Source organism: Myotis yumanensis, unplaced genomic scaffold, assembly GCF_028538775.1.
Source record: "Myotis yumanensis isolate MYYU_CA2020_CCGP unplaced genomic scaffold, mMyoYum1.0.hap1 SCAF_22, whole genome shotgun sequence".
NCBI classification, from domain to species: domain Eukaryota; kingdom Metazoa; phylum Chordata; class Mammalia; order Chiroptera; family Vespertilionidae; genus Myotis; species Myotis yumanensis.
The window spans coordinates 2,647,576-2,668,539 of NW_027223773.1; the positions used below are offsets into that span (position 1 = coordinate 2,647,576).

Below are 20,964 nucleotides of genomic sequence, written 5' to 3' on the forward strand. Positions count from 1 at the left end.
AGGATCTCTTGAGCACATCAAAATACACTGGGTTACATTTGTAAGTTCACGACAAAAATACTTTAAGTGGCAATAATTAGGTTGTCTTCTTATCTATAAAAATGACATACTTGATATTTTATGATCACGTAAGATTTTATAGCGAGCCCCTGTAGAAATATTACTAATTTCTTAGAGGGGCCAATGCAACAGAAATCTTCACGTTTTTTCATGTCTTCCCCACCCAAAATAGAACTCATTACTATGGGTGCTTTAATTTGTATTTTTTCTGATACTTTCATTTGTTTACGTCCCTCTACCTATGCAAAGGATACACACACACACACACACACACCCTTGGAAGGGACTGGGGGTGAAAAATTCATTCTGTAAAGAATTCAAAACTTAGGTTTTCCCTGAAATTTACTTCAAAGGTTTCAAACCTCTATGTCATAATGTACAACATATTGTAACGGGGCTTTTATGTACCACATAAACATACATTCCTTTTCATGTCTGGAAGATGAAACCATATTTTGATGCTTCCTTTTCTTTATTTGATTTTCAAATAATAGGCAAAACAGAAAACAGAGACTTTCAGAACCATAAAAAAAGACAACACTGAGTACAGATTTCATTGAGATAACAATCTTAACCTTGGTGTCATTTTCACAATGTAAAATGAGAGAAAGTTAAAAAGTGTTTGGGTACCTTAACAGTTGATACAGTAACTGGTTTATTTCTATTAGGATGCAGGTGCTTTACAGCAGATGCTGAAGATGCTTCTAGTACTTGACTCATTGTCCATAATACTGTGCAACTTTCCCTAAAAACCTAAGGCATATCAGCATACCTTCAGCCAAATCAAATACTTTGCCAAATTATAATGAAACGTGCATTAAACTGACTTTCCCATCCACTTACACACCCACACCGCCTTCTTTCTGCTAAAGGAATTCTTACCTAATCTGCTCCGTCTGCACAATCCCTTCCTTGTGGCCCTCCAAGCGAGCAGCCAGTCTCTCCTTGTCAAGGCGCACACACTCTTCATCCTGGAAAGTTGCAGCTCAGTGAGTATTTTAAAGCGTTAATGTTTAGAACGAAAAAACACTACACGTAACTTTCCCTCACAGATACTTCTGCCTATCAAGTTCCAGGCATCCCTACTCCTCTGTCAACTTCAAGATTACTTTCACTTACATAAAGACAATAATAATAAATATATGTTGGATCACATAAGAGTAGAACTAACTAATCAAAAAACTTCAGTTACTTTTTTCTAAGATTAAGAGGTCTTCACATAAAATATCATAGCTACCTTTATTCAGAAAGATAGCATACAACAGATAAATTCCTATTCTTCGGGAAAGTCTATAACTACATTCATGAAAACTTTCACCACAGTCAAAATCTCATTTTGGATCTAGATTGTTTTCATCTGTTGCCACAGGTCCTGACTCCACCAGGACAGATCAAAACACTAGAAGTGAACCTTTAATGGCTTTCTAGCCTGTTCCTCCAAACATTAGGAGTTGCCTACAAGGTGCCCTTGGGCCACTTCGTGTCTGAACTCAACCTTTAACCTAATTTGCATATTATAATTTCAGATAAAATTTCGTCTGAAAATGTTTGGTTACTTAAAAAACAAAACTGAGTAACTCTGACCTAATTTAATCTCCTCATTCAACAAATGAGAAACCTGAGGACCAGAGTCAGTGTCTATGACCAATGGGATAGGGAACTGTATAAAAACCATCAATGCATTTGAGGTCTAAAACAATGCCATGCTCCAATTCAGCTCTAATATTAATCTTTCATGGGAAACTCGTAAAACAGACATGCTGCTGACATGACTGCAAGGATAGTATTTTAGGAAACGCAATAAATGTTTGCCATTTGTAACAAAGGCATAAACATACTACCACTCAAGTTCCAGAGGAGACTCCTTGCAGATTTTAAAAACAACTGCAGCCCAATTTTAATCAGACCAGAACCCACCTCAAAGTTTTTTCTCTCCCAGAATAGTGCCTTGCAGGCTCTCAATCTATAGCTGCTACAGTGAAAACTGTGTATGCAGTGTAGCTGTGTAGATATTAACTCATAAATGTTCTGGAAGAAATTTTGTTATGCTATTTCCTGCTGATTTTTCAAATTACCAGAATCCTAGAAAATTAGCATTTCTGACTTGTTCAATTCTTTTGATATTTATACTGTGGTTTTAAGGTTTTTCTAAATAAATAGTATCCTTAAATTCACTCATTTTGCATAGAGTGTCACCGCCTCCTTTCATACAGAGAAATTTGGGGAAATTTCAGTTTTCGTGCCACAAAATCTGTAACCAGTGAAGAGGTACAGGTATGAGTCTGTACCCACAGAGTCATAACAAGGAGCTAATGACTATTGTTATCGTTCCTAAAATACAGAGCCATGTCTCAGAGTATGCTAATTAAAATTACATTGTTTTACCATCAAATATTGCCCATGCCGAAACCGGTTTGGCTCAGTGGATAGAGCGTCAGCCTGCGGACTGAGAGGTCCCAGGTTCAATTCCGGTCAAGGGCATGTACCTGGGTTGCGGGCACATCCCAGTGGGAGGTGTGCAGGAGGCAGCTGATCGATGTTTCTCTCTCAACAATGTTTTTAACTCTCTATCTCCCTTCCTCTCTGTAAAAAATCAATAAAATATATTTTAAAAAAATATAAATTGCCCATAATTTTGTTTTTACTTACCAACCAACCCTATTCCTTTAACAGCCACCTTTCTTGTCCTTAACTACAGATGTTTTGCTATTTATATAGCTGGCAAAAGGTACAACCAGTTGGCAAGTGGGAAATAAAATATCGGGTTCCTGATGATGCTAACACTAGTGTTGGCTATGGTGTCATTCCTATATTTTTCATTGATATACAACCAGCTTAGTCATTTATCAGATCTTCAGTGTAGCCCTGCTGTACAATCCTCCATTTTCAGTGGGATTTACACGTGACTGATCTGGAGCTTGTGACAACTTTAAATAAATAGTTATCATAAAATTCCTAGTGGTAGGCAGTACACTAGCTAGTCAACAACTGCTCTTTCCAAAGGTAACCACATTTCTTAGGTGACTTCTGTTGTAGGCGAAGAACTACCTTATTTACCAATATTAACTGTCCACTTAGTGGCTGTAACATGCCAACCTGAAGTGTCAATATTTCAAGAAATAACTGTAATAAGCACTTTATAGCCCAGGGGTGGGCAAACTTTTTGACTCGAGGGCCACAATGGGTTCTTAAACTGGACCGGAGGGCCGGAACAAAAGCATGGATGGAGTGTTTGTGTGAACTAATATAAATTCAAAGTAAACATCATTACATAAAAGGATACGGTCTTTTTTTTTTTTAGTTTTATTCTTTTCAAACGGGCCGGATCTGGCCTGCGGGCCGTAGTTTGCCCACGGCTGTTATAGTCACTGCTCCTGAGAGTGAAGCCAATTGCCACAGCATCTTACCCAGGGTTAGGCAAACTCCAACCCGAAGGCCCAATGTGGCCCTCCATCTGTTTTGTAAAATTCTATTAGAACATATTGGAGTGGTTGAACAGAGACTAAATGACCCAAAAAGGCTAAAATATTTACAATCTGACTCTTCATAAGTTTGCCAACCCTTGATCTATTCCAACACTTTCATCAATAAGGAATATAAAGTCATTTGTCCATCATGTAGCTTTATTCTAAATCCCAATTTCTTTAACAATAAGGATCGTCTTCACAATAAAACTCTACTACCTCAATTCGTGGTTTCTTTGCTTCTGCTAAAACTTCATCTGCAGCTCGTTTGACTGTAAGAAAAAGAAGCAATAAATGTATTGTTTGGGAATAGGCTCTTAAAAGTTCAAGATAAACGTCCAACAAGACATACCTTGAGTAGATCGCTGAAGACCTATTTCTAGAGGGGCACTTCGGTCTATACTTGCCGACGTTGCTGAAGATTTAAAAAGATTTGTGTGAGGTCAATATCTGAACGTATATAGTGGATGTTACTACAAATGAAAAGCTCAAGGAGTTTGGGGTTTTTTGTTATATTACTTTATATACAATGATTTCCTAAGTAAAAAATAAGTTTTAAAGCAGCCTTGTAAATGCATTTTATTTTTATGATCTTAGAGAGATACAGGGAGGAGAGGAGGGGAGGGGAGGGGAGGGGAGGGGGAAACATAGATCGGTTGCCTCTGGCATGCACCCTGACTAGAAAGCAAACCTGCCACCTTTTGGTGAACAGGACAACACTCCAGGCTCAGTGGATAGAGCATCGGCCTGCGGACTGAAGGGTCTCGGGTTCAAGTCCGGTCAACAGCACATGCCCGGGTTATGGGCTCGATCCCCAGTAGGGGACGTGCAGGAGGCAGCCGATCGGTGATTCTCTATCATTGATGTTTCTCTCTCTCTCCTCCCCTCCTCTCCGAAATCAATGAAAACATATTTTAAAAAAAAATTAATTTGTATTAGAAGCCTATTAGTAGGACCATCTATGGTTAACAATTTAACTTACAAATGATTGATATAATCTGACTAAAATCAACTGGTCAAAGCACACACTCCAGTATCACAGCACGTGCACAGAGCAGCAGTCAGTCATTAGTAAATACACATACATACACATATGAGAAGCGTTATTTGTTAACATTCACTTTGTAATGCAATGTTCACTCATAATTGGTAAACAAGTTATTTTAAACTAAAATAAGCCATTTGGTTTTGAATGGTTCAAAATAAAGGGAGGGTAACCCAGGGTGTACCTGTCCCTTCACCTAGTCCCACCCCCTCATGTGACTACTGCTAATCTCCTGGGCAGCTTTCTAGAGTTTCTTCTGTAGACACAAGAAATACACAATCATACTTTTTTTCCCCTGTTTTTACACAAAAGATAGCATACTACACGTTGTTCTGAGCTTCCTTTATGTGGAGCATTTTTTAACTTTTTTTTATAGCTGCACAGTGTTCTACTGTATGGATTAACTGTAATTTCAAGTTCCCTGTCAATGGGTAGTTCAATTCTGTCTTTTGCCACTATAAGCAAGGGCACAATGCAAACTTTATAAATACACTGCTTCGTCCATTTCCAAATACAGCTCAGGATAACGCCCCAGATGCAGGATTTCAATGTCGTTTTGGAATGATTACTGCAAAATTTCTTCAGTGGGGATTGTATCAATTCACACTAAAACCAACAGTTTGAAAATATATATTTCCTCACAGCTTCAGAGTGTATTATCAAGCTTCCATATTTTAATTAAAAAAAATGCTTCTCTGTATAGTTTAAGTTTGCAATTCTATTATGAGTGAAATGAAGCATTTTTCACATTATTTTATTTCCTTTTCTGTGAACTGTGCGCACATAATCCACTGGGGTTATGTTCTAAGACCACTTCATAGTATTAGTGAGATTGGCTCTTTTACTTTAATATGAGTTGAAATACCTTTTCCCAGTTGGTCATTTTTGTATAATGCCACTTTTACTTTTTACCAACATACTAACTGAATACTCCCACCTTTTGCCACTAATTGGAAATGTCTTTTTAATCACATTAAACTCAAACACCTTAACACTAACAGAGAAGTTGTTCTATCAGCTTATTCTTTCACGTTTGAATTTATTAGGGCTTTATTTTAAGTTCTAAACCAGAGGTGGGCAAACTTTTTGACTCGAGGGCCACAATGGGTTCTTAACTGGACCGGAACAAAAGCATGGATGGAGTGTTTGTGTGAACTAATATAAATTCAAAGTAAACATCATTACATAAAAGGGTACGGTCTTTTTTTTTTTTTTTAGTTTTATTCTTTTCAAACGGGCCGGATCCAGCCCACGGGCCGTAGTTTGCCCACGGCTGTTCTAAACTCTGAAACGGCAGGTATTCTCTTATTGCTCTTTTTCAAATTTTTGTGACATTTTATCAAGTGAATTTTAGAATCATCTTTGCTAGTTCCACCCACCCCTCCGGATTTTTATTGGGATCACATTAAATATACAAATATGTCAAGAACTGGTATCTTTCAGCTGTTATGTCGTCCTCTGAGAACATGGAATATCTTAAGACCGGGTCAACTTTTTCATTAAACCACAAAACTAGCCTTTTTTTTTTAAATTAGCAATGCACTTGAAGACCAAAATTCTCTCTCCCACAGAAACTGCAGGAAGTGATGAGGATGGATAAAGGACAATTCTGTTCTGGAAAAAAACACCATTTGCTCGAAAGCACTGTCCCCAAACGAGCCTGTTCATGTGACAGCGCCCAGCGCAGCACTGAGACCAGCCCTCGGTGAGAGCCCGCTGAGCTCAGTGAGGACAGCACAGGCCCACGCTCCTGAGGATGGTCTGTCCACGACACGGGGACTGTGCAGAGCACCCTCCCTGGTACAGCCGTGGAGCAGGACGGGTGACAAGATACCGACGAAGGACTTCAAGAGCAAACCACACGCGGGAAAGGTAAGACCAAACATTTCTCAGTCACTTTATTCATGCTCTGCAGGATGCAAATGAAAAAGGATTCACTTTTCCAGGTAAGCACATCTTCCTACTAAAGATGTTCTAAATGCTGGGTATTAACGACTGCCTGCCCCCTAGAGTTTACCCTCTCGTGGGGGAGACAGACAATATCTACGTGAACAAATAAATGCATAACTTCAGGTCAACCTAAGGGATGTGATGAGAAGTAAGTCAGGAAGATGTGTACACAGACGAGGGGAAGAGAGAAAGCAGGGTTATATTTAGTGTAATCGGGTGAGTGCTCCCTGACAGACCACAGATCGGAACGGAGTGGGAGAAAGGGAGAAAGTGTCATAACTGAGCAACAGAACTGAACACAGAGGCAGCAAGTGCAAAGGCTCTCGGGTTAGAACAGCTGACACAGCTGTAGCACCGGACCAAGATGAGGTTAGAGATTTAGGCGGAAGCAAGATGCTCTAGGGCAGGGTAGGTGTGAAGGGAAACCACAGGATGGCCTTGAACAGGAGAGTGATAGAAACAGGTCCCTAACAGCAGGCAGGGCAGGGGGAGAAAACAAACAAAGTGTGGGGACCCATGGGAGGGCCATGCAGAGGTCTGGAGACAAAGCGTGGAACAGGCTGGGAGGAGGCCAGCCAGAGGCTGTCAGACTGTCAAGATGGAATGGAGGAGCAACTACACGAACAGGCAACCCCTTCCCGGGTGGGACCCTGTGAGTGAAGGTGCTGTATGAGTTCTGTTTCCAGGAGCCGGAAGGAGGGATCACACTGCATTTCGGGATACATTCAATTCCAGATGCCTAGCCCTGGCTGGCTTGGCTCAGTGGATAGAGTGTCGATCTGCGGACTGAAGGGTCCGGGGTTCGATTCCGGTCAAGGGCGCGTGCCCGGGTATGGGCTCGATCCCCAGTAGGGGCCGTGCAGGAGGCAGCCAATCCATGATGCTATCTCATCACTGATATGTCTCTCTCTCTCCCCGTCTCCCTTCCTCTCTGAAATTTAAAAAAAAAAAAAAAAAAAATTTTTTTCTAGACATCTCCGAGGGAAGGTGTTGAGAGTGATCCCGACACTGGCGAGAAGGAAGTGTGCAAAACAAAAAGAGAGGTGGACGATAAGCAGAAAGACAAGAGCAGTGCCCCGGATGCCGAGGAACACAGGCTCTCGGAGAGGGAGCAGGCAACGGTATCAGGTGCTGCTGAGGCGAGTCGCTGTGGGAAGAGAGACCAGGGGCTTGGCCGTCCCTGGGTCAGCGCTGACCTCACAGGAGGGCTTTAGTGGGGTGGCGGGGAAGAAAGCCAGGCTGGAGTGGACTCAGAGAGAAGCAGAGGCAGAGCAGCAGCAGCAGGGATGCCACACCATGCTGGCAAAGGTTTCTGCAGCAAAAAGGGTGAGACCAATGGAGCAGCAGATAGTAGGAATGTAGGGGCCAGATTCATTTTCACATGAGCCCTTACTGTCTGCATTCTAAAGGGAACGATGCAGAAGAGAAAACTGATGATACAAGAGGAAAGCAAGAATTTTCAAAGGCAGCCCTGGCCGGTTTGGCTCCGTGGATATAGCGTCAGCCGCTGACGGAAGAGACACGGGTTCGATTCCAGTCAAAGGCACGAACCTCAGATGCAGGCTCAATCCCCGGCCCCGGCTGGAGCGTGTGCAGGAGGCAACCAATCCATGTGTCTCTTTCAAATGGATGTCTCTCTCTGTCTCTCCTCCTCCCTTCCACTCTCTCTAAGAATCAATGGAAAAATATCTTTGGCTGAGGATTAACAAAGAAAAATAAATAAAGAAAAGGAGAATTTTAAAAAAAGGATTTTCAAAGGCAGAGCCTGTGAGAGTGCGCGAGGTGATGGAGCCCGTTCCCAGGGGTGCCTGGACTCCGGAGCCGGGACCATGCACTCGCTCTCCCGGGAGGGAAAGGGAGCCGACGCACTCAGTGCAGGTAGGTCAGGTTTTAGGTCACCTGTCTGCCTAAGAGTGACCGCAATGTAAGAAGGACTCACATGCTTCCCCATTGAGATAGCCAAGCAGATCTTTTCGGTCGGGTCTTCTAACCACAGGAATGTTTTCAGTCTGAAATCAAAAGTTTAAGTTAGAAATCAAATCAGTAACTATGATAACAAGCTTGGTAAAGATAAATGTCATGCCCTGGCTGGTGTGGCTCAGTGGATAGAGCGTCGGCTGCGGACTGAGGGGGTCCCGGGTTCGATTCCAGTCAAGGGCACAGGCCCGGGTTGTGGGCTCAATCCCCAGTGGGGGGCGTGCAGGAGGCAGCCGATCATTGATTCTCTCTCATCATTGATGTTTCTCTCTCTCCCCCCCTCTTGCTACCTCTCTGAAATTAATAAAAATATATTTTTAAAAGAAATTGACACTAGGTATGTATTTCTTGTTCAGAAAAGCAGTATTCAAGCACTGAAATGCAGAAATCAGGCAAAACTGAAAACAAATTAATTTATCAATAAGTGTGAAAAGTTTGATTAAACATTCATTTTAAAAGTTGTCTGTTATTTTTAATTCTTTCTGATGTCAAAAACGTTTTCTAAAGATTAAACTAGAGTTCTGAATACCAGGGCTCTTCCACAGACAAGTTTTTTAAAAAATCCCTACAAATAACCTCAAAACTTCTGTTGTCATAACCACCACCCTCACTTTACATGTAAAAAATCGACATCAATCACAACGTTGTCATTAGGACATGCGAGGAGCCTTTCGTCCTTTGGATCTGAAACCCATGCCCAGTGATAGCCACCAATTAAATAAAAACGTTTTAAAACGAATTCTACTCACGGCTGCGCGTCGGACATACACAGGATGAGAAAGGTGCACATTATTGAGGAGGAACAAGATGGAATCCAAGGTGTAGTACTCTCGGGGCTGGCCTTCCTTTCCCGTCCTGAAACAGGGACAGCAAGCGTTTACTCAACTCGAACTCGGTTCTGTGCGCTTCGCTCTACGCGTGGACTCACCGAGACCGTTTGCTCTCCCACAGTGGATCTAACACGGCCAAGGAAGACACGGAGCATGAGGCACCTCGTAAGTGGCCATGTCATTTGGGCCAAAGGAACGCAAAGGCAGGCAATGACCAAAAGCCAGACGGAGGAAAGCACACACTCACACCCTAAGGCGCCTGCACTTTTAGGACGTGGCCCAGGTTCGGTTCTGGGCTCTGCCGATGGAGAAGCGCATCAGTAACGCACCGAGGACCCACGGAGAGTGCGGGACACTGGCTCGCAGCACGCTATCACCAGGACCAGGTGCCAACGACAAGAACTGGCTCCGTGTCTCCTAAGCGACATGCGTACAGCACGGCAACACCACAATGAGCTTCGAGGTGTCGTTCTGATGACCGCCCTCACAGGAAGGCAATGGTGTACAAGCCCAAGGAATGCACCTGTGATGAAACATCCTCATCACCTTCGAGAGCGGGGGGCCAAGCTCTTTCCTGCCCAACGTCAGCAACCAGTCCCAGCCTCCTGCACCCTCCCATCCACACACCCGCAGGGTCTGCACCCATCCGAGACCACCAGTGTAATCAGCCCAAACCCGGTTTCCTAGCCTTTAGTTCCACGTCTCCTCTAAGGGGAAGTAATCCAAGCCACACATCACCGTCACTTACTGCCCCTGAACCTAACGTGTGGGTACACCGGAGGCTCGCTCAGGACGCAGGAAAACCAAGTCCAGAAGGCAGCCGGCACCAGGGTGAGGAGCGCCATGGAGACGCGCATGTTTACACGCGCACGTGGAGACGCAGGAACTGGGCGAGTCCCTGCTGTGCGAGTGAGAGGCGCTGTGCGAGGCGCCCCCTGGCACTCCTGCCCCCGAGCTGCTGTCAAACATTTCCTCTGGGCTCGGCTCTCGGCCTTTCCGCACCCAGCTCCTTGGTCCTGGAAGAGCCGCCCCATCCTCTCGCCCTCAGCATCCCCACCCATTCATTCCTCAGGCGTATCCGTGTGTCCGCTCATTTACCCAGGAAAACGCCTGCAGCGTGTCTACAGGCCAAACGTAACTCAGGAAACCCCTCCTGGCCCCCCAAGATCTCGGTGACCGAGGAGGGCACCCCCCTTCCAGGCAGGCACCAGGGCCCTGAGACCTTTCCTAGTTCCCAGGTTGAACCCGAGGACTCTTAAACCATTAAAAGAAAGAAAGAAAGAAAGAAAACCAGTGAAAACTTGAAGCAAACGTGATCATCACGGCGAAGCTTCTGAGAAGAGAAAACGCGCACAGGGAGGTCGGAAGAAGTCGCCCCCCACGGGTCACACAGCCCGGGGACCACATAGGCGAAAACCAGAAACCAGCCGCACACGCCCGTCACCCCCCGCGCCGCACCCCCCACCGCGGCTGCTCGGCGACTCCCCCCAAAGCCCACGGCTCCCTCCCACCCGAACCCCACGAGCCTGCAAGCTCCGGCCGCGGGCCCCTAGGACCCCAAGTGGACCCTCCAACGGGAGCGAGAGACGCCCCCGAAAAGACCCGGGCGACTGCCAGGCCGGGGCCACCGCGCTTTCTGCACGACTTCAACCAGGACGCCCCACGTGGATCGCGCCCCCACCAGCCCCCCAACCTGGAGCTCCCGGCCCCTCCCTTCGGAAGCCCCTGCCTCCACCCGCAGGCGCACTCCCTGCAGCCGCACTACCTGCGGGCCCCCCAAAGGGACCCGGTCCTGACCCCTCCTCTCTCCAGGGAACCCCGAAAGCGCAGGGAACCCCGAAAGCGGCCACTCCCTTCGGAAGCCCCTGCCTCCACCCGCAGATGCACTCCCTGCAGCCTCACCACCTGCGGGCCCCCCCAAAGGGACCCGGTCCCGACCCCAGTCCCGACCCCTCCTCTCTCCGGGGAACCCCGAAAGCGCAGGAGCCAGGCCGGGCGCCGCGAGGGCAGCAGACACGCTCGCGACGCGGAGCGAGGGAACCGAAGTCAAGAACAGACCAGGGGCGTCCCGGAGGCGCCCCCGCAGCACCCCCGCGCCTCGCCAGCGCTCCGTACAGGGAGCTCCGGGGAGCGGGGCAGGAACGCGCCGCCCGAGCACCCACAGGCGTGCACGGCGCCCCCTTCCCCCTCGCAACCCCCGCGAAAAGTGCAAGTTTGGCCCCGGAGAAACTTTTCACACCCCCCGCCCGCAGCCCCCCGGGTCCCCACCCCCAGGGGCCCGGGGGGAGGGGCCGGCACCCAGGTGCCCGGGGCGCCCGACTCGGCCCGGCCCCCCGCACACGTACCCCCACACCACGTAGTTGGTCTTCACGTTCTTGGGCCAGGAGAACTCGCCGAAGATGACTTCGTCCCCCTTCACCACAATCTCCTTCTTCTGGATGTTGTACTGTCGCAGGACGCTGAGCACGTCCGCCATCTTCCGCCCCTTCGCCGCCGCCGCCGCCGCCGGCCCCGCGCACCGCCGCCGCCGCCCTCGCCTCGCCCGCCTCCGGCCGCGCCCGTCGCCTCGCTCGGCTGCCGCTCCTCCGCCGCCGTCGCCGCCTCCGCCGCCGCCGCCGCCGCCGCGCACCCACTGAGGCCGCCGCGCTCGCCGTCGCCAGTAAAAGGGGCAGGAGCCGCCCAGGCCGCCGAGGACCCCGCGCTAGGAGGCGAGGCCCCGCCCCCGGCTGCCCGCGGAGAACGCCTGACTGCGTGCCCCCAGCGCCACGCTGCTCCGCCGCCGCCGCCAGGGGGCGTGCCCGTCGCACAGCAACACACCCCTCCCAGACTTCCGCTCCTCCAGGTGCTGACTTCCAGCGCGAAATTCGCGGCGCACGGGACGCCGGCGCGCACGTATGACGCACAGACGGGGAGCGCGGGCGCACACGGACGAAGGGCGTACGCGGAAGTCACCGTCGGGCGCATGCGCAGAGCAGTACCTCATGCCCCTCTCCAGCTCCACGCGCCCCTCTTCCGCCCCCACACGGTTTTTGCTCCTGGTTTGGGTCCTGGCACAGCGCTCCTAAAACCCTTGGAATTTACTTGGTGGCTGACGTCTTCTGCTGCTCATAACAAGGCCCTTCCTGGTGCACATGAGTGTAGGTTAATAGGGTGACTCCTGGGAGGGCCTATTGCATAGGCCATCTCTAGTAGAATAAACTTAAATTACCATTGTTTTGACTCCTAATGGTCTCGATCTTGTAAAACAATTTGAGGCCAATGAGGTGAAATTCGACTTCAAAACCTAAGAAAACAGTAAATTTCCTAAAGAGCTATATTTTAAAAATATATATTTTTTTATTTCTGAAAAGAAGATAGAAGCATCAATGATGAGAATCATGGATCAGGTGCCTCCTGCAGGCCCCTCACTGGGGATCGAGCCAGCAACCGGGCATGTGCCCTGACGGGGAATCGAACCGTGACCCCCTGGTTCATAGGTCGACGCTCAACCACTGACCACACTGGCCCAGCCTAAACAACTATCTATTTATAAAAACAAAACAAACCCCACAGCACTGTCAGCAGCATGCCTTCATGTTTAAAGGTAATTGTGGATTTAGGAAGATGACGTCACGCCTTTGGGGATAATGGTTTTTGCAGCTAACTTCCACCCTTTTATGAAGTCATGATGCATAGCCCACTTGCAAAAGTAGAAAGAGAACTGTCAAAAGTTCTAATTTTTTTTACTTTGGTAACTTGAATCTTAAACTTAGCTAGTGGAGCATGAAGGATCAAAAAAGGCCTGGATTGCTCTAATGATTGGTCAGAGTTTTAGGCAGGCCATTGGACCTTTGAATTTTGCAGGTTTCCATGTCCACAGTCAATTAAAATAAAGGCCCGCCGTGTCCGCTTACAGAGCCGCACCAGGGCCATTATTACCGTGACTGTGCGGCAGGCTTGTCAGTAGAGCGCTGGCCTACCTCTAAAGCCATGGCAACACGCCGCTGGGCTCCCTTAAGTTTTATCTTCTCGTGACTTTTATTTTGAAGCCTTTGGAATGAACGTTCCACATTCTTTCATTGTGAATGTAAAGCCCAGCGTGCCCATGCCGGCTATGGGTGGGTTCCCCGGGAAGGGCCTTATCTAAGATGACGCGTGCAGGCTGTGATGTCACCGACTCGGGACCTGTCCGACAGGAAGCGGTGGCGCCGCTGCCACCCTTAGGCAAGCGCCCAGACACTGTGTGGGACAGTCCTTCTTCTCCTTCTCTGCCCGCCGGGATGCCGGCCACAACCCCACGCGCTGTGCCCACCTGCCTGTGAGCCTTCAAGAGCCGCGCCCACCCTGGCAGAACCAGGTGTGGGGCTGGGATCGTCGCGGCTGGGACCACACATGGAGGCCGACAGGTGAGAAGCTGGCGGGCAACCAGGCGGCTGCGTACAGGTGGGAGGGCTCGCCTGGCATCCGCGCTCCTGGCCGCCTCACGCGGGCCACCCGAGGGGGGGCGGGGGGGGAGAGGGGAGGGGGAAGAAGCGTCGCCGGGGCGCCCACCACACCTGCAGCGGGGCTGTCAGACCGGGGGGCGGGGCCCGAAGTGCGGGGGCGGGGCCTGCAGGCGGAGGCTTGACCGAGCGTGCGGGGGCGTGGCCTTGAGCGGGGAACGTGGTCGAGCGTGCGGGGGCGGGGCCTGCAGGCAGAGGCGTGACGGAGCGTGCGGGGGCGTGGCCTTGAGCAGGGAACGTGGTTGAGCGTGCGGGGGCGGGGCCAGCTGGCGGAGGCGTCGCGGAGCGTGCATGGGCGGTGTCTTGCGCGCGGGGGCGGGGCCTGTCGGCGGGGGCGGACTCTCCCGGGTCGCGTTTTCCTGTGTCCCCTCTGTTCGCTGCGGCCCCGCTCTCCGACCATGATCTGGCGCCGCGCGGTCCTTGCGGGGACGCGACTCGCCTGGAGCGGGAACGGCTCGGCCTCAAGGTACGGGGCGCAGCCTGCAGGGTGGGCTCAGCGAGGCGCGGAGACCTGGCGCCTCTTCCCTGCGGCGCCACCTGGGCCCCGAACCCATCCAGCCGGGCCCCCAAAGGGTGCGGACAGGATGGGGCCCTGAGCGCCATTGGGTCCTGGAACTCAGGTGGAAAACACTGCAGTCGCGTCCGCTTGGACACTCCCTCCCCCGGTGGTTGCGTTGGGATTTCAGACACATTTTCAGACCGACAGGGGATAGCTGTCCGTCTACGTATGTCCCAGACACTGCACGGGGCGCCCTCGGGCTGAGTTACTGGCTGGTGCGTCTGCTTGTCTGTCTGCTAGCGCTGCGGGGAGGGAGGGACGCTTCCTGCTCAGTGGCCACGGCTCGGAGATCGGGGCTACACCAGGGACAGTGCTTGCCCTGCGCCGCTTCCCACAACCACTGGCTACCCGGCTGGCGTGGAGGCCCGCCCCGCGGTCCTGGCCGTCCCGCCCGCTGGCACATCTGTGCGGCCGCTGTGCATCCTGCGTCCGCCTGGGATCCCTTCCCACCCGCTTCCTCCGGTAGCTTTTACCGGTTTTGCAAGACAGGGAGCCCCGGAGCTTTCTGTGCGGAGCTGGAAGGTGCTGGTCACCCGGTAACTAGGTGGCTGGCTGGTCCCCGAGGCCCCAGGAAGCAGTGTTTTCCCAGCTCCATGGATCCCTGGGGCGTTTCGCCTTTGGGCGCTCCACGCCCGGGGCGTGACTCGAGGGCGCTTGGAGGGCTGTTGTTGGAGTGAATCTCACCTGCAGCATTGCCTTTACTGTCTGATGAACCGGCCCCTTTAACAATTCCTCTTAGGATGGGCAACAGCACGTCGTCCACTTGGGGGAAGCCGGCAGCTGCTCCCTTGAATCAGATCCAGGTGAGTGGTGTGGGGGCGGGGCCGGGGTGTTGTGCACAGCCAGGACCAGGGAGTGCCCTTAGGACACCCCACTGGTCTGCATGTTCTCCCTCGCTGGCAGCTGCGAGACAGCCCTGTTTCTCCTTCCCTGTCCACCACTGACCACGGCCACATCCATCACGGTTCTGCCTTCGTGCCTTTGGCTGAAACAGTATTCACGCCCAGCTGTAGACCGAACGCAATGGCAGAACCTACTGTGAGGGAGCTGCCTCCTCAAATAAGGACAGAGTCACAGCCGTTCAGCAAGCTCGGGCTTGAGGAGAGGGGAGGAGAGTTCCAGAATGTTTGGCCCTGTCCTCTGTTTCAGCTCACCCTGGAATCTCTTCATCCACGTTTCTTTGTGTGTGTTTTTTTAATTTTTTAATTGATTTCAGAGAGGGGGCGTAGAGATAGAAATATCAATGATGAGAATCATTGATCGGCTGCCTGCTGCACACGCCACACTGGGAATCGAGCCCACAATCAGGCATGTGCCCTGACTGGGAATCGAACCGTGACCTCCTGGTCCATAGTTCCATGCTCAACCACTGAGCCACGCTGGCCGGGCCAAAGCCTTCCGTTTAAGAGAAATATGCATCAGTCCTCACCACTGACAGTTGAGGCAGGTGAGGCATTACCTCCTGAACATGCACTGAAGGTCTGAGAAGTAGAATAACAGCGGTGAAGTGCCTGGACGGTGGAACCAGACTCCCTTGGTTCAAATCCCGGCTCTGCCGCTGAGTAGCTGAGGACCAGGAGTAAGTTATTTCCCTTCCCCAGGCCTCACTCTCCTCAGTGTGGAGTGCAGAGGACGGCAGGACCTCTCTCAGGATTGAGGGGAGGCTTCACTGAGCTGATCAAGGTCACGTGTTGAGCGTTGGGTCCTGCACACAGGTGTTTGCTGTCTATGAATTGGCTGCCGCTGTTAGGACTCCATGCCAGCATTTCCCATCTGTTGCACCCTTTGTTCCTAATAGTGTTCCTTGGACATGAATACTATTACCCTCAAGCACCGATGAGAAGGGAGGCGATGGAGACGTAGTTCCAGCCCTGTGTCAGTTGCGAGACCTCATACCCTTCCACGGTATCAGGATTTCTACGTCTGGCATTAAAATGATGTGTTTGCTTGACTCCAGGAAACCATTTCTGATAACTGTGTGGTGATTTACTCAAAGACATCCTGTTCCTACTGTAACATGGCAAAGAAGCTTTTCCACGACATGAACATAAACTACAAAGCGGTGGAGCTGGACCTGCTCGAATATGGAAGCCAGTTTCAGGACGCGCTTGCCAAGATGACTGGCGAGAGAACTGTGAGTCCGTGCTCTGTGGTGCTTCCCCCCCAAAGTGGGTGCTGACCTGGCGGGGGGGTGGGGGGGGGGTCACCCGAGTGTTAGGAAAGAGGACCCGGGCATTCTCTGAAAATCTTACATTGATAAAGAAATGGCAGATCCAGGAACCAGATTCATAGACTAGGAAAGAGGGGAGTTAATTCGTTTTATTTTTATCCTTCAAGATCGTGCATGTGTGTGCGTGTGTGCGTGTGTGTGTGTTTGAACAGTACAGACTGTTTCAGTAGGAGTGCTTTAGTGCTCCATGTGCTTAGAGGTTTTTTTTTAACTTTATTTCAGAGATACAGAAAGAGGGAGAGAGATAGAAACATCAATGATGAGAGAGAATCACTGATGGGCTGCTTCCTGCACGCCCTACAGTGGGGATTGAGTCTGCAACCCGGACATGTGCCCTGACTGGGAATCGAACCATGACCTGGTTCATTGGTCAGCGCTCAACCACTGAGCAATACCAGCTGGGCAGATTCTTTAAATGTGTGGATTTTCCAGAATATGCATTATCAGAAAAATACCCAATGTTGCCACTTTCCTTCTTATGTGCATGGAAGAAATCTGTGTCCTCTTGCCCTTTGGTCAACAACTGTAAGAAAGTTGAACATTAGTAATAATTAGAGACTTTTATGTGGCGCGGTGATTAGGAGGAAGGGCTTGGAGACTCCGATGGCCCTAGATTTAAATCCCAGCTCTGTCATTTCTGATCACTAAAGAGCTTCCAGAGTGTTGTGCCCGGCCCATAACGGTACCCAGAAGTGAGCATCCATCCTTATTACGCGCAGTGCTGTTCTGCTGCTGACACTCGGTGACACCTGATCTTCTGTGTATCCGACAGGTGCCAAGGATATTTGTCAATGGGACTTTTATTGGAGGTGCCACCGACACCCACAGGCTCCACCAGGAAGGGAAACTGCTTCCGCTGGTTCATCAGTGTTACTTGAAAAAAGGCAGCAAGCATGTTGGCGACAGTGTTTGAGGATGTCTCACTGTGTGACCAGTCCTCATGAAAACGTTGTTAAAACGATGAACAATAAATCGCTCTGGAAACATCTTCCTGCTTGCCGTTTTTTGAGCAAAAGAGATGGTGTTTAGAACTGGAGGAAGGGAGCTGTGTCAAAAGGAAAGGAAAAGATGTGTTTTATTGGGAATATATATGTGAATTCTACAGACTTGGTGTTCTTTATTATGTATACTGTTCTGAAGGAGTTAACGCCTTACCTTTTACAGGTTTTAGTGATGAGGACTGATGTGTGATTTCTCTTTAAAAATGTAAGGCTCTCACTGATACGGCTGTGAACGTGGCAGGGACGTGTCCTTGTCCTGTATTGCGACAACAGGCCCTCCCACTTTGTACTCCTGGAGTCAGAGAAGTATATGACATTGGTAGGATGGAACGAAACTCATTCCAGAAAAACAAAATCACGCATTTGAGGACTGAGTGGTTCCAAAGAACAGAACCGTACCTATGGGCAGTGTAAAAAAGAGAAAGCAAGCCCACAATGGAGTCGCATGTGCTAGCCCACGTCACCAAACCGAGACCTCACACCTAAGACCTAAACTAACTGCAGCTTTGGCCCCTCCCAGGAATGCAAAGGTAGCCGGTCAGTCTGGAATCTCCTCTCAGCACATGGGGAGGTCCCCCCTGGAGACCCTGCTCCCCCAACTCTCCCATGTAAGCTTCCTTTCTCACCCCTTCTGCCCATCAAAGCCTTTCATTTTGTGCAGCTCCTCAACAGAAATGAGGAAGAAAAGGTCAACCTCGTGTGAAACAATTCAGAAACGTACTGGAGTTACTATTGGAGCCTAGGATGCTGGGATGAGAGAAGCTACCCAGAGAGAGGAAAAGGGAGTGTCAGAGAAGTGGGGTGCTTCTGCCCTGGGGTCAACGTGGACCAGGGGACCTTGGGACAGTCTGGCGGGAGACAGCTGGAGGCGGCTTGGGCTCCCTACGCGGGTTTATGAAATTGCCGCTGGGGGACCCCGATGAAGCAGGAACTGGGACTGTTTCATCCTCACGTGATCCGTTCTAACGCTGGAATGCAACGCAGGGGAACCAAAGTTTGGCCACCGTGGAGCTGCCTTTGGGGTATTGATTTTCAGCTGCTTATAAAGAAACAAAAGGCTCCGAACTTTTGATTCTTCCCCCCTTTCCTGCCCAAGAGATTCAGGGAGACCTGAGGATGCCACCTTCGCCGAATCTGCATGAAGTGTGGACGCAGAACAGGGCTTCGCGGATGCCTGTCAGCCTGATGCCCCAGGTCCCACCGTTTCCCAGTCGCCAAGCGGGGATTTTCCCGCCATGTGTGTGCAGCTCTGCCTCAGCTCGTGGAAACCCCCACCCTCGCTTCTGAAATCTAAGGCCCCATTCTTCTCTGTGCAAATGTCCGACACACACAGCGAACGGTGCCTGTTGGGGTGGGGTAGGGGTTCATGCCTACGTGAATCCCCGCGCGTGGTATTAAACTCTGATGCTCTCCCGTGGGCCCGTCCCTGTGCATTTACACGGTGTGGAGGAGGGGACTTCTGCAAAGCCAGGAAGGATGGGGGCCGGGCGGCCAGGGGAACCATCAAGTGGGAGAGGGCTGGACCTTTGAGCCCCATCCCCAAACCTTCAGGGAGGGGTAAAGGGGTCGACGAGGGGCTTCAGTGATGGCTTACTCACCCTGTGGGGTGAATCCCCCATAAAAACCCAAAAGGACGGGTGTGCAGAGCTTCCGGCTGGTGCACCCCCTGAGACACCAGGCTCTCCCCTGCACATGCGCACTGTGCTCGCTCAGGAATCGGCACAGGGAGGTAGGAACAACTATGACAAAGCCCCGTATTAGCTACACGGGGGGCTGGGCCCGCTCTCAGGCTCAGGGCCTCACCGCCCTCACTCACCTCGTCACACACAAGCGGCACTTCCCGGCTTCTCTCGGGCGCACCCCCATTCCCAGCATCACTGCTCCTGCCCGTGGGGCCGCCGGTGACTGGAACAAGGGTGACCGGCCGCAGCACCGAGCCTCCGCCACAGTCCACCTGCCCACGGCACGGCCACGACGTGACGCACAGGCAGGAGCGTGCTTAGGGGAGGACCTCGCGAGACTTCACAACGAGACTTCACTATGCGAGACTTCATCACGTGAGACTTCATCACGCAAGACTTCACCACGTGAGACTTCATCACGCGAGACTTCACCACGTGAGCTTTCATCGCACACTCAGACCAGCTCGCAGGTGGCTAGGTGCATGGGTTCTTCCTGCGGTTTTTCCATCGGATGTTTCCGGATGCGAGGTGACCGCGGGTAAGGGAAACTGCAGGTGAGCGTGGGGCTGTCGCAGGGTCCGGTTGTGGACCCGGCCCGGGTTTGCCCACGTCCCCGCTCCCATTGTATGGGCGACTTCCGTTTCTTCTCCCTCCCCATGCCTTCGCACGGCTGCTAGACATTACCGTCCACGGGACGGGGGAGACAACAGACGCTTATTCGCCGCTCTTCTGGCGGCTGGGAAGTCCGAGATCGAGGTGCCGGCTGATTGGGTTCTTGCCACGGCCTTGCTGTGTCTTCGCTGCAGAGAGAACGCAAGCTCTCAGCCGCCCATCCCCAGGGCTAAGGCCCAGTTACCTCCCAGAGCCTTTCTCCTCAAACACCATCGCATTGGGGGTGAGGGTTTCAACAGTAAATGTTGGGGAGACACATTCATTCCGTAACACCTTCCAGCTTGATGAAAGTATAGAATGGAAGGAAAACAATGGGTGTGAACCTTTTTTTTTTTCTTTTCAGAACCATAGGCTAGAAAGAATGACCAGTTTAAGAAAAGTGTTAACTTTTTTTCTCAGTCCTCTTATGTGTAATGGTAAGATCTAAAAGGTAAACTGTCTACTGAGGCCCACTAATAATTTTTTAAAAGTAGGCCATTTGTTTTCTCATTTTATCACGAATCAGTTTACACTTAAACTTCCAACTATCTAATTGGGAAGCTCGGAAATCTGTTGAGGACAAAAGTTGTCTTTGGTGTAAGTGTACCTGGGTTTTACTGTGTTCTAACTAATGTATATCATAAAAGGCACCAGATAAGCAATATTTTTAAAGTCAAGGGTTCCTCCGAAGGTTTAAAATTGTTACAATGTTTTAAGTCGTTTTCTTCGTCTATGGAGAAATGTGTGGTTTTTGATCTCCATGCAACTGTTGACTATCGTCTTTAAATAGAGAACCTAATGTTCAAAGGTTTGGTGGGTATATTCCGATGTAACTTGATTTCACCCTCTAGGGCCTCACTTCCAGACACTAAATGCAACTAATTCACGGCTTAACTTATTTTTTTTTTTTTCCTAATTGTTCCTTGGGCATGTTTACATTGAGGCTATATGACATTCTCTAGAGAAGATATTGCCTTACGTCAGTCCAAACCTGTGGTATACAAGAGTAGAATTTTTCATTTTTGCGTACTTTC

The 20,964-nt window shown here is 50.2% G+C and overlaps 2 protein-coding genes across 3 annotated transcripts in view; one reads left to right on the top strand and one right to left on the bottom strand.

The window, feature by feature from the left end:
- The window catches only part of CDC73 (cell division cycle 73), a 63,336-nt gene extending 51,502 nt beyond the window's left edge, over positions 1-11,834 (bottom strand). The window contains exons 1-6 of the mRNA XM_070401108.1: positions 11,672-11,834; positions 9,246-9,351; positions 8,459-8,528; positions 3,877-3,939; positions 3,744-3,796; positions 943-1,031 (exon numbers count right to left, since the gene is read on the bottom strand). Coding sequence (XP_070257209.1) covers positions 943-1,031; positions 3,744-3,796; positions 3,877-3,939; positions 8,459-8,528; positions 9,246-9,351; positions 11,672-11,802 — 512 coding nt within the window. The 5' untranslated portion in view covers positions 11,803-11,834. The remainder of the gene's footprint in view (positions 1-942; positions 1,032-3,743; positions 3,797-3,876; positions 3,940-8,458; positions 8,529-9,245; positions 9,352-11,671) is intronic.
- A 1,677-nt stretch (positions 11,835-13,511) lies between these two features.
- Positions 13,512-17,584, top strand: GLRX2 (glutaredoxin 2). 2 transcript variants are annotated; one of them, XM_070401186.1, is made up of 4 exons: positions 13,512-13,711; positions 15,106-15,169; positions 16,324-16,500; positions 17,369-17,584. In XM_070401186.1, the coding sequence occupies exons 1-4, from the start codon at positions 13,698-13,700 to the stop codon at positions 17,507-17,509; spliced, it is 396 nt and encodes a 131-aa protein (XP_070257287.1). In that variant the 5' UTR covers positions 13,512-13,697; the 3' UTR covers positions 17,510-17,584. The 2 variants fall into 2 exon arrangements, with proteins under 2 accessions (XP_070257287.1, XP_070257286.1); XM_070401185.1 differs by lacking the exon at positions 13,512-13,711 and adding an exon at positions 14,139-14,273.
- The last annotated feature ends 3,380 nt before the right edge of the window (positions 17,585-20,964 follow it).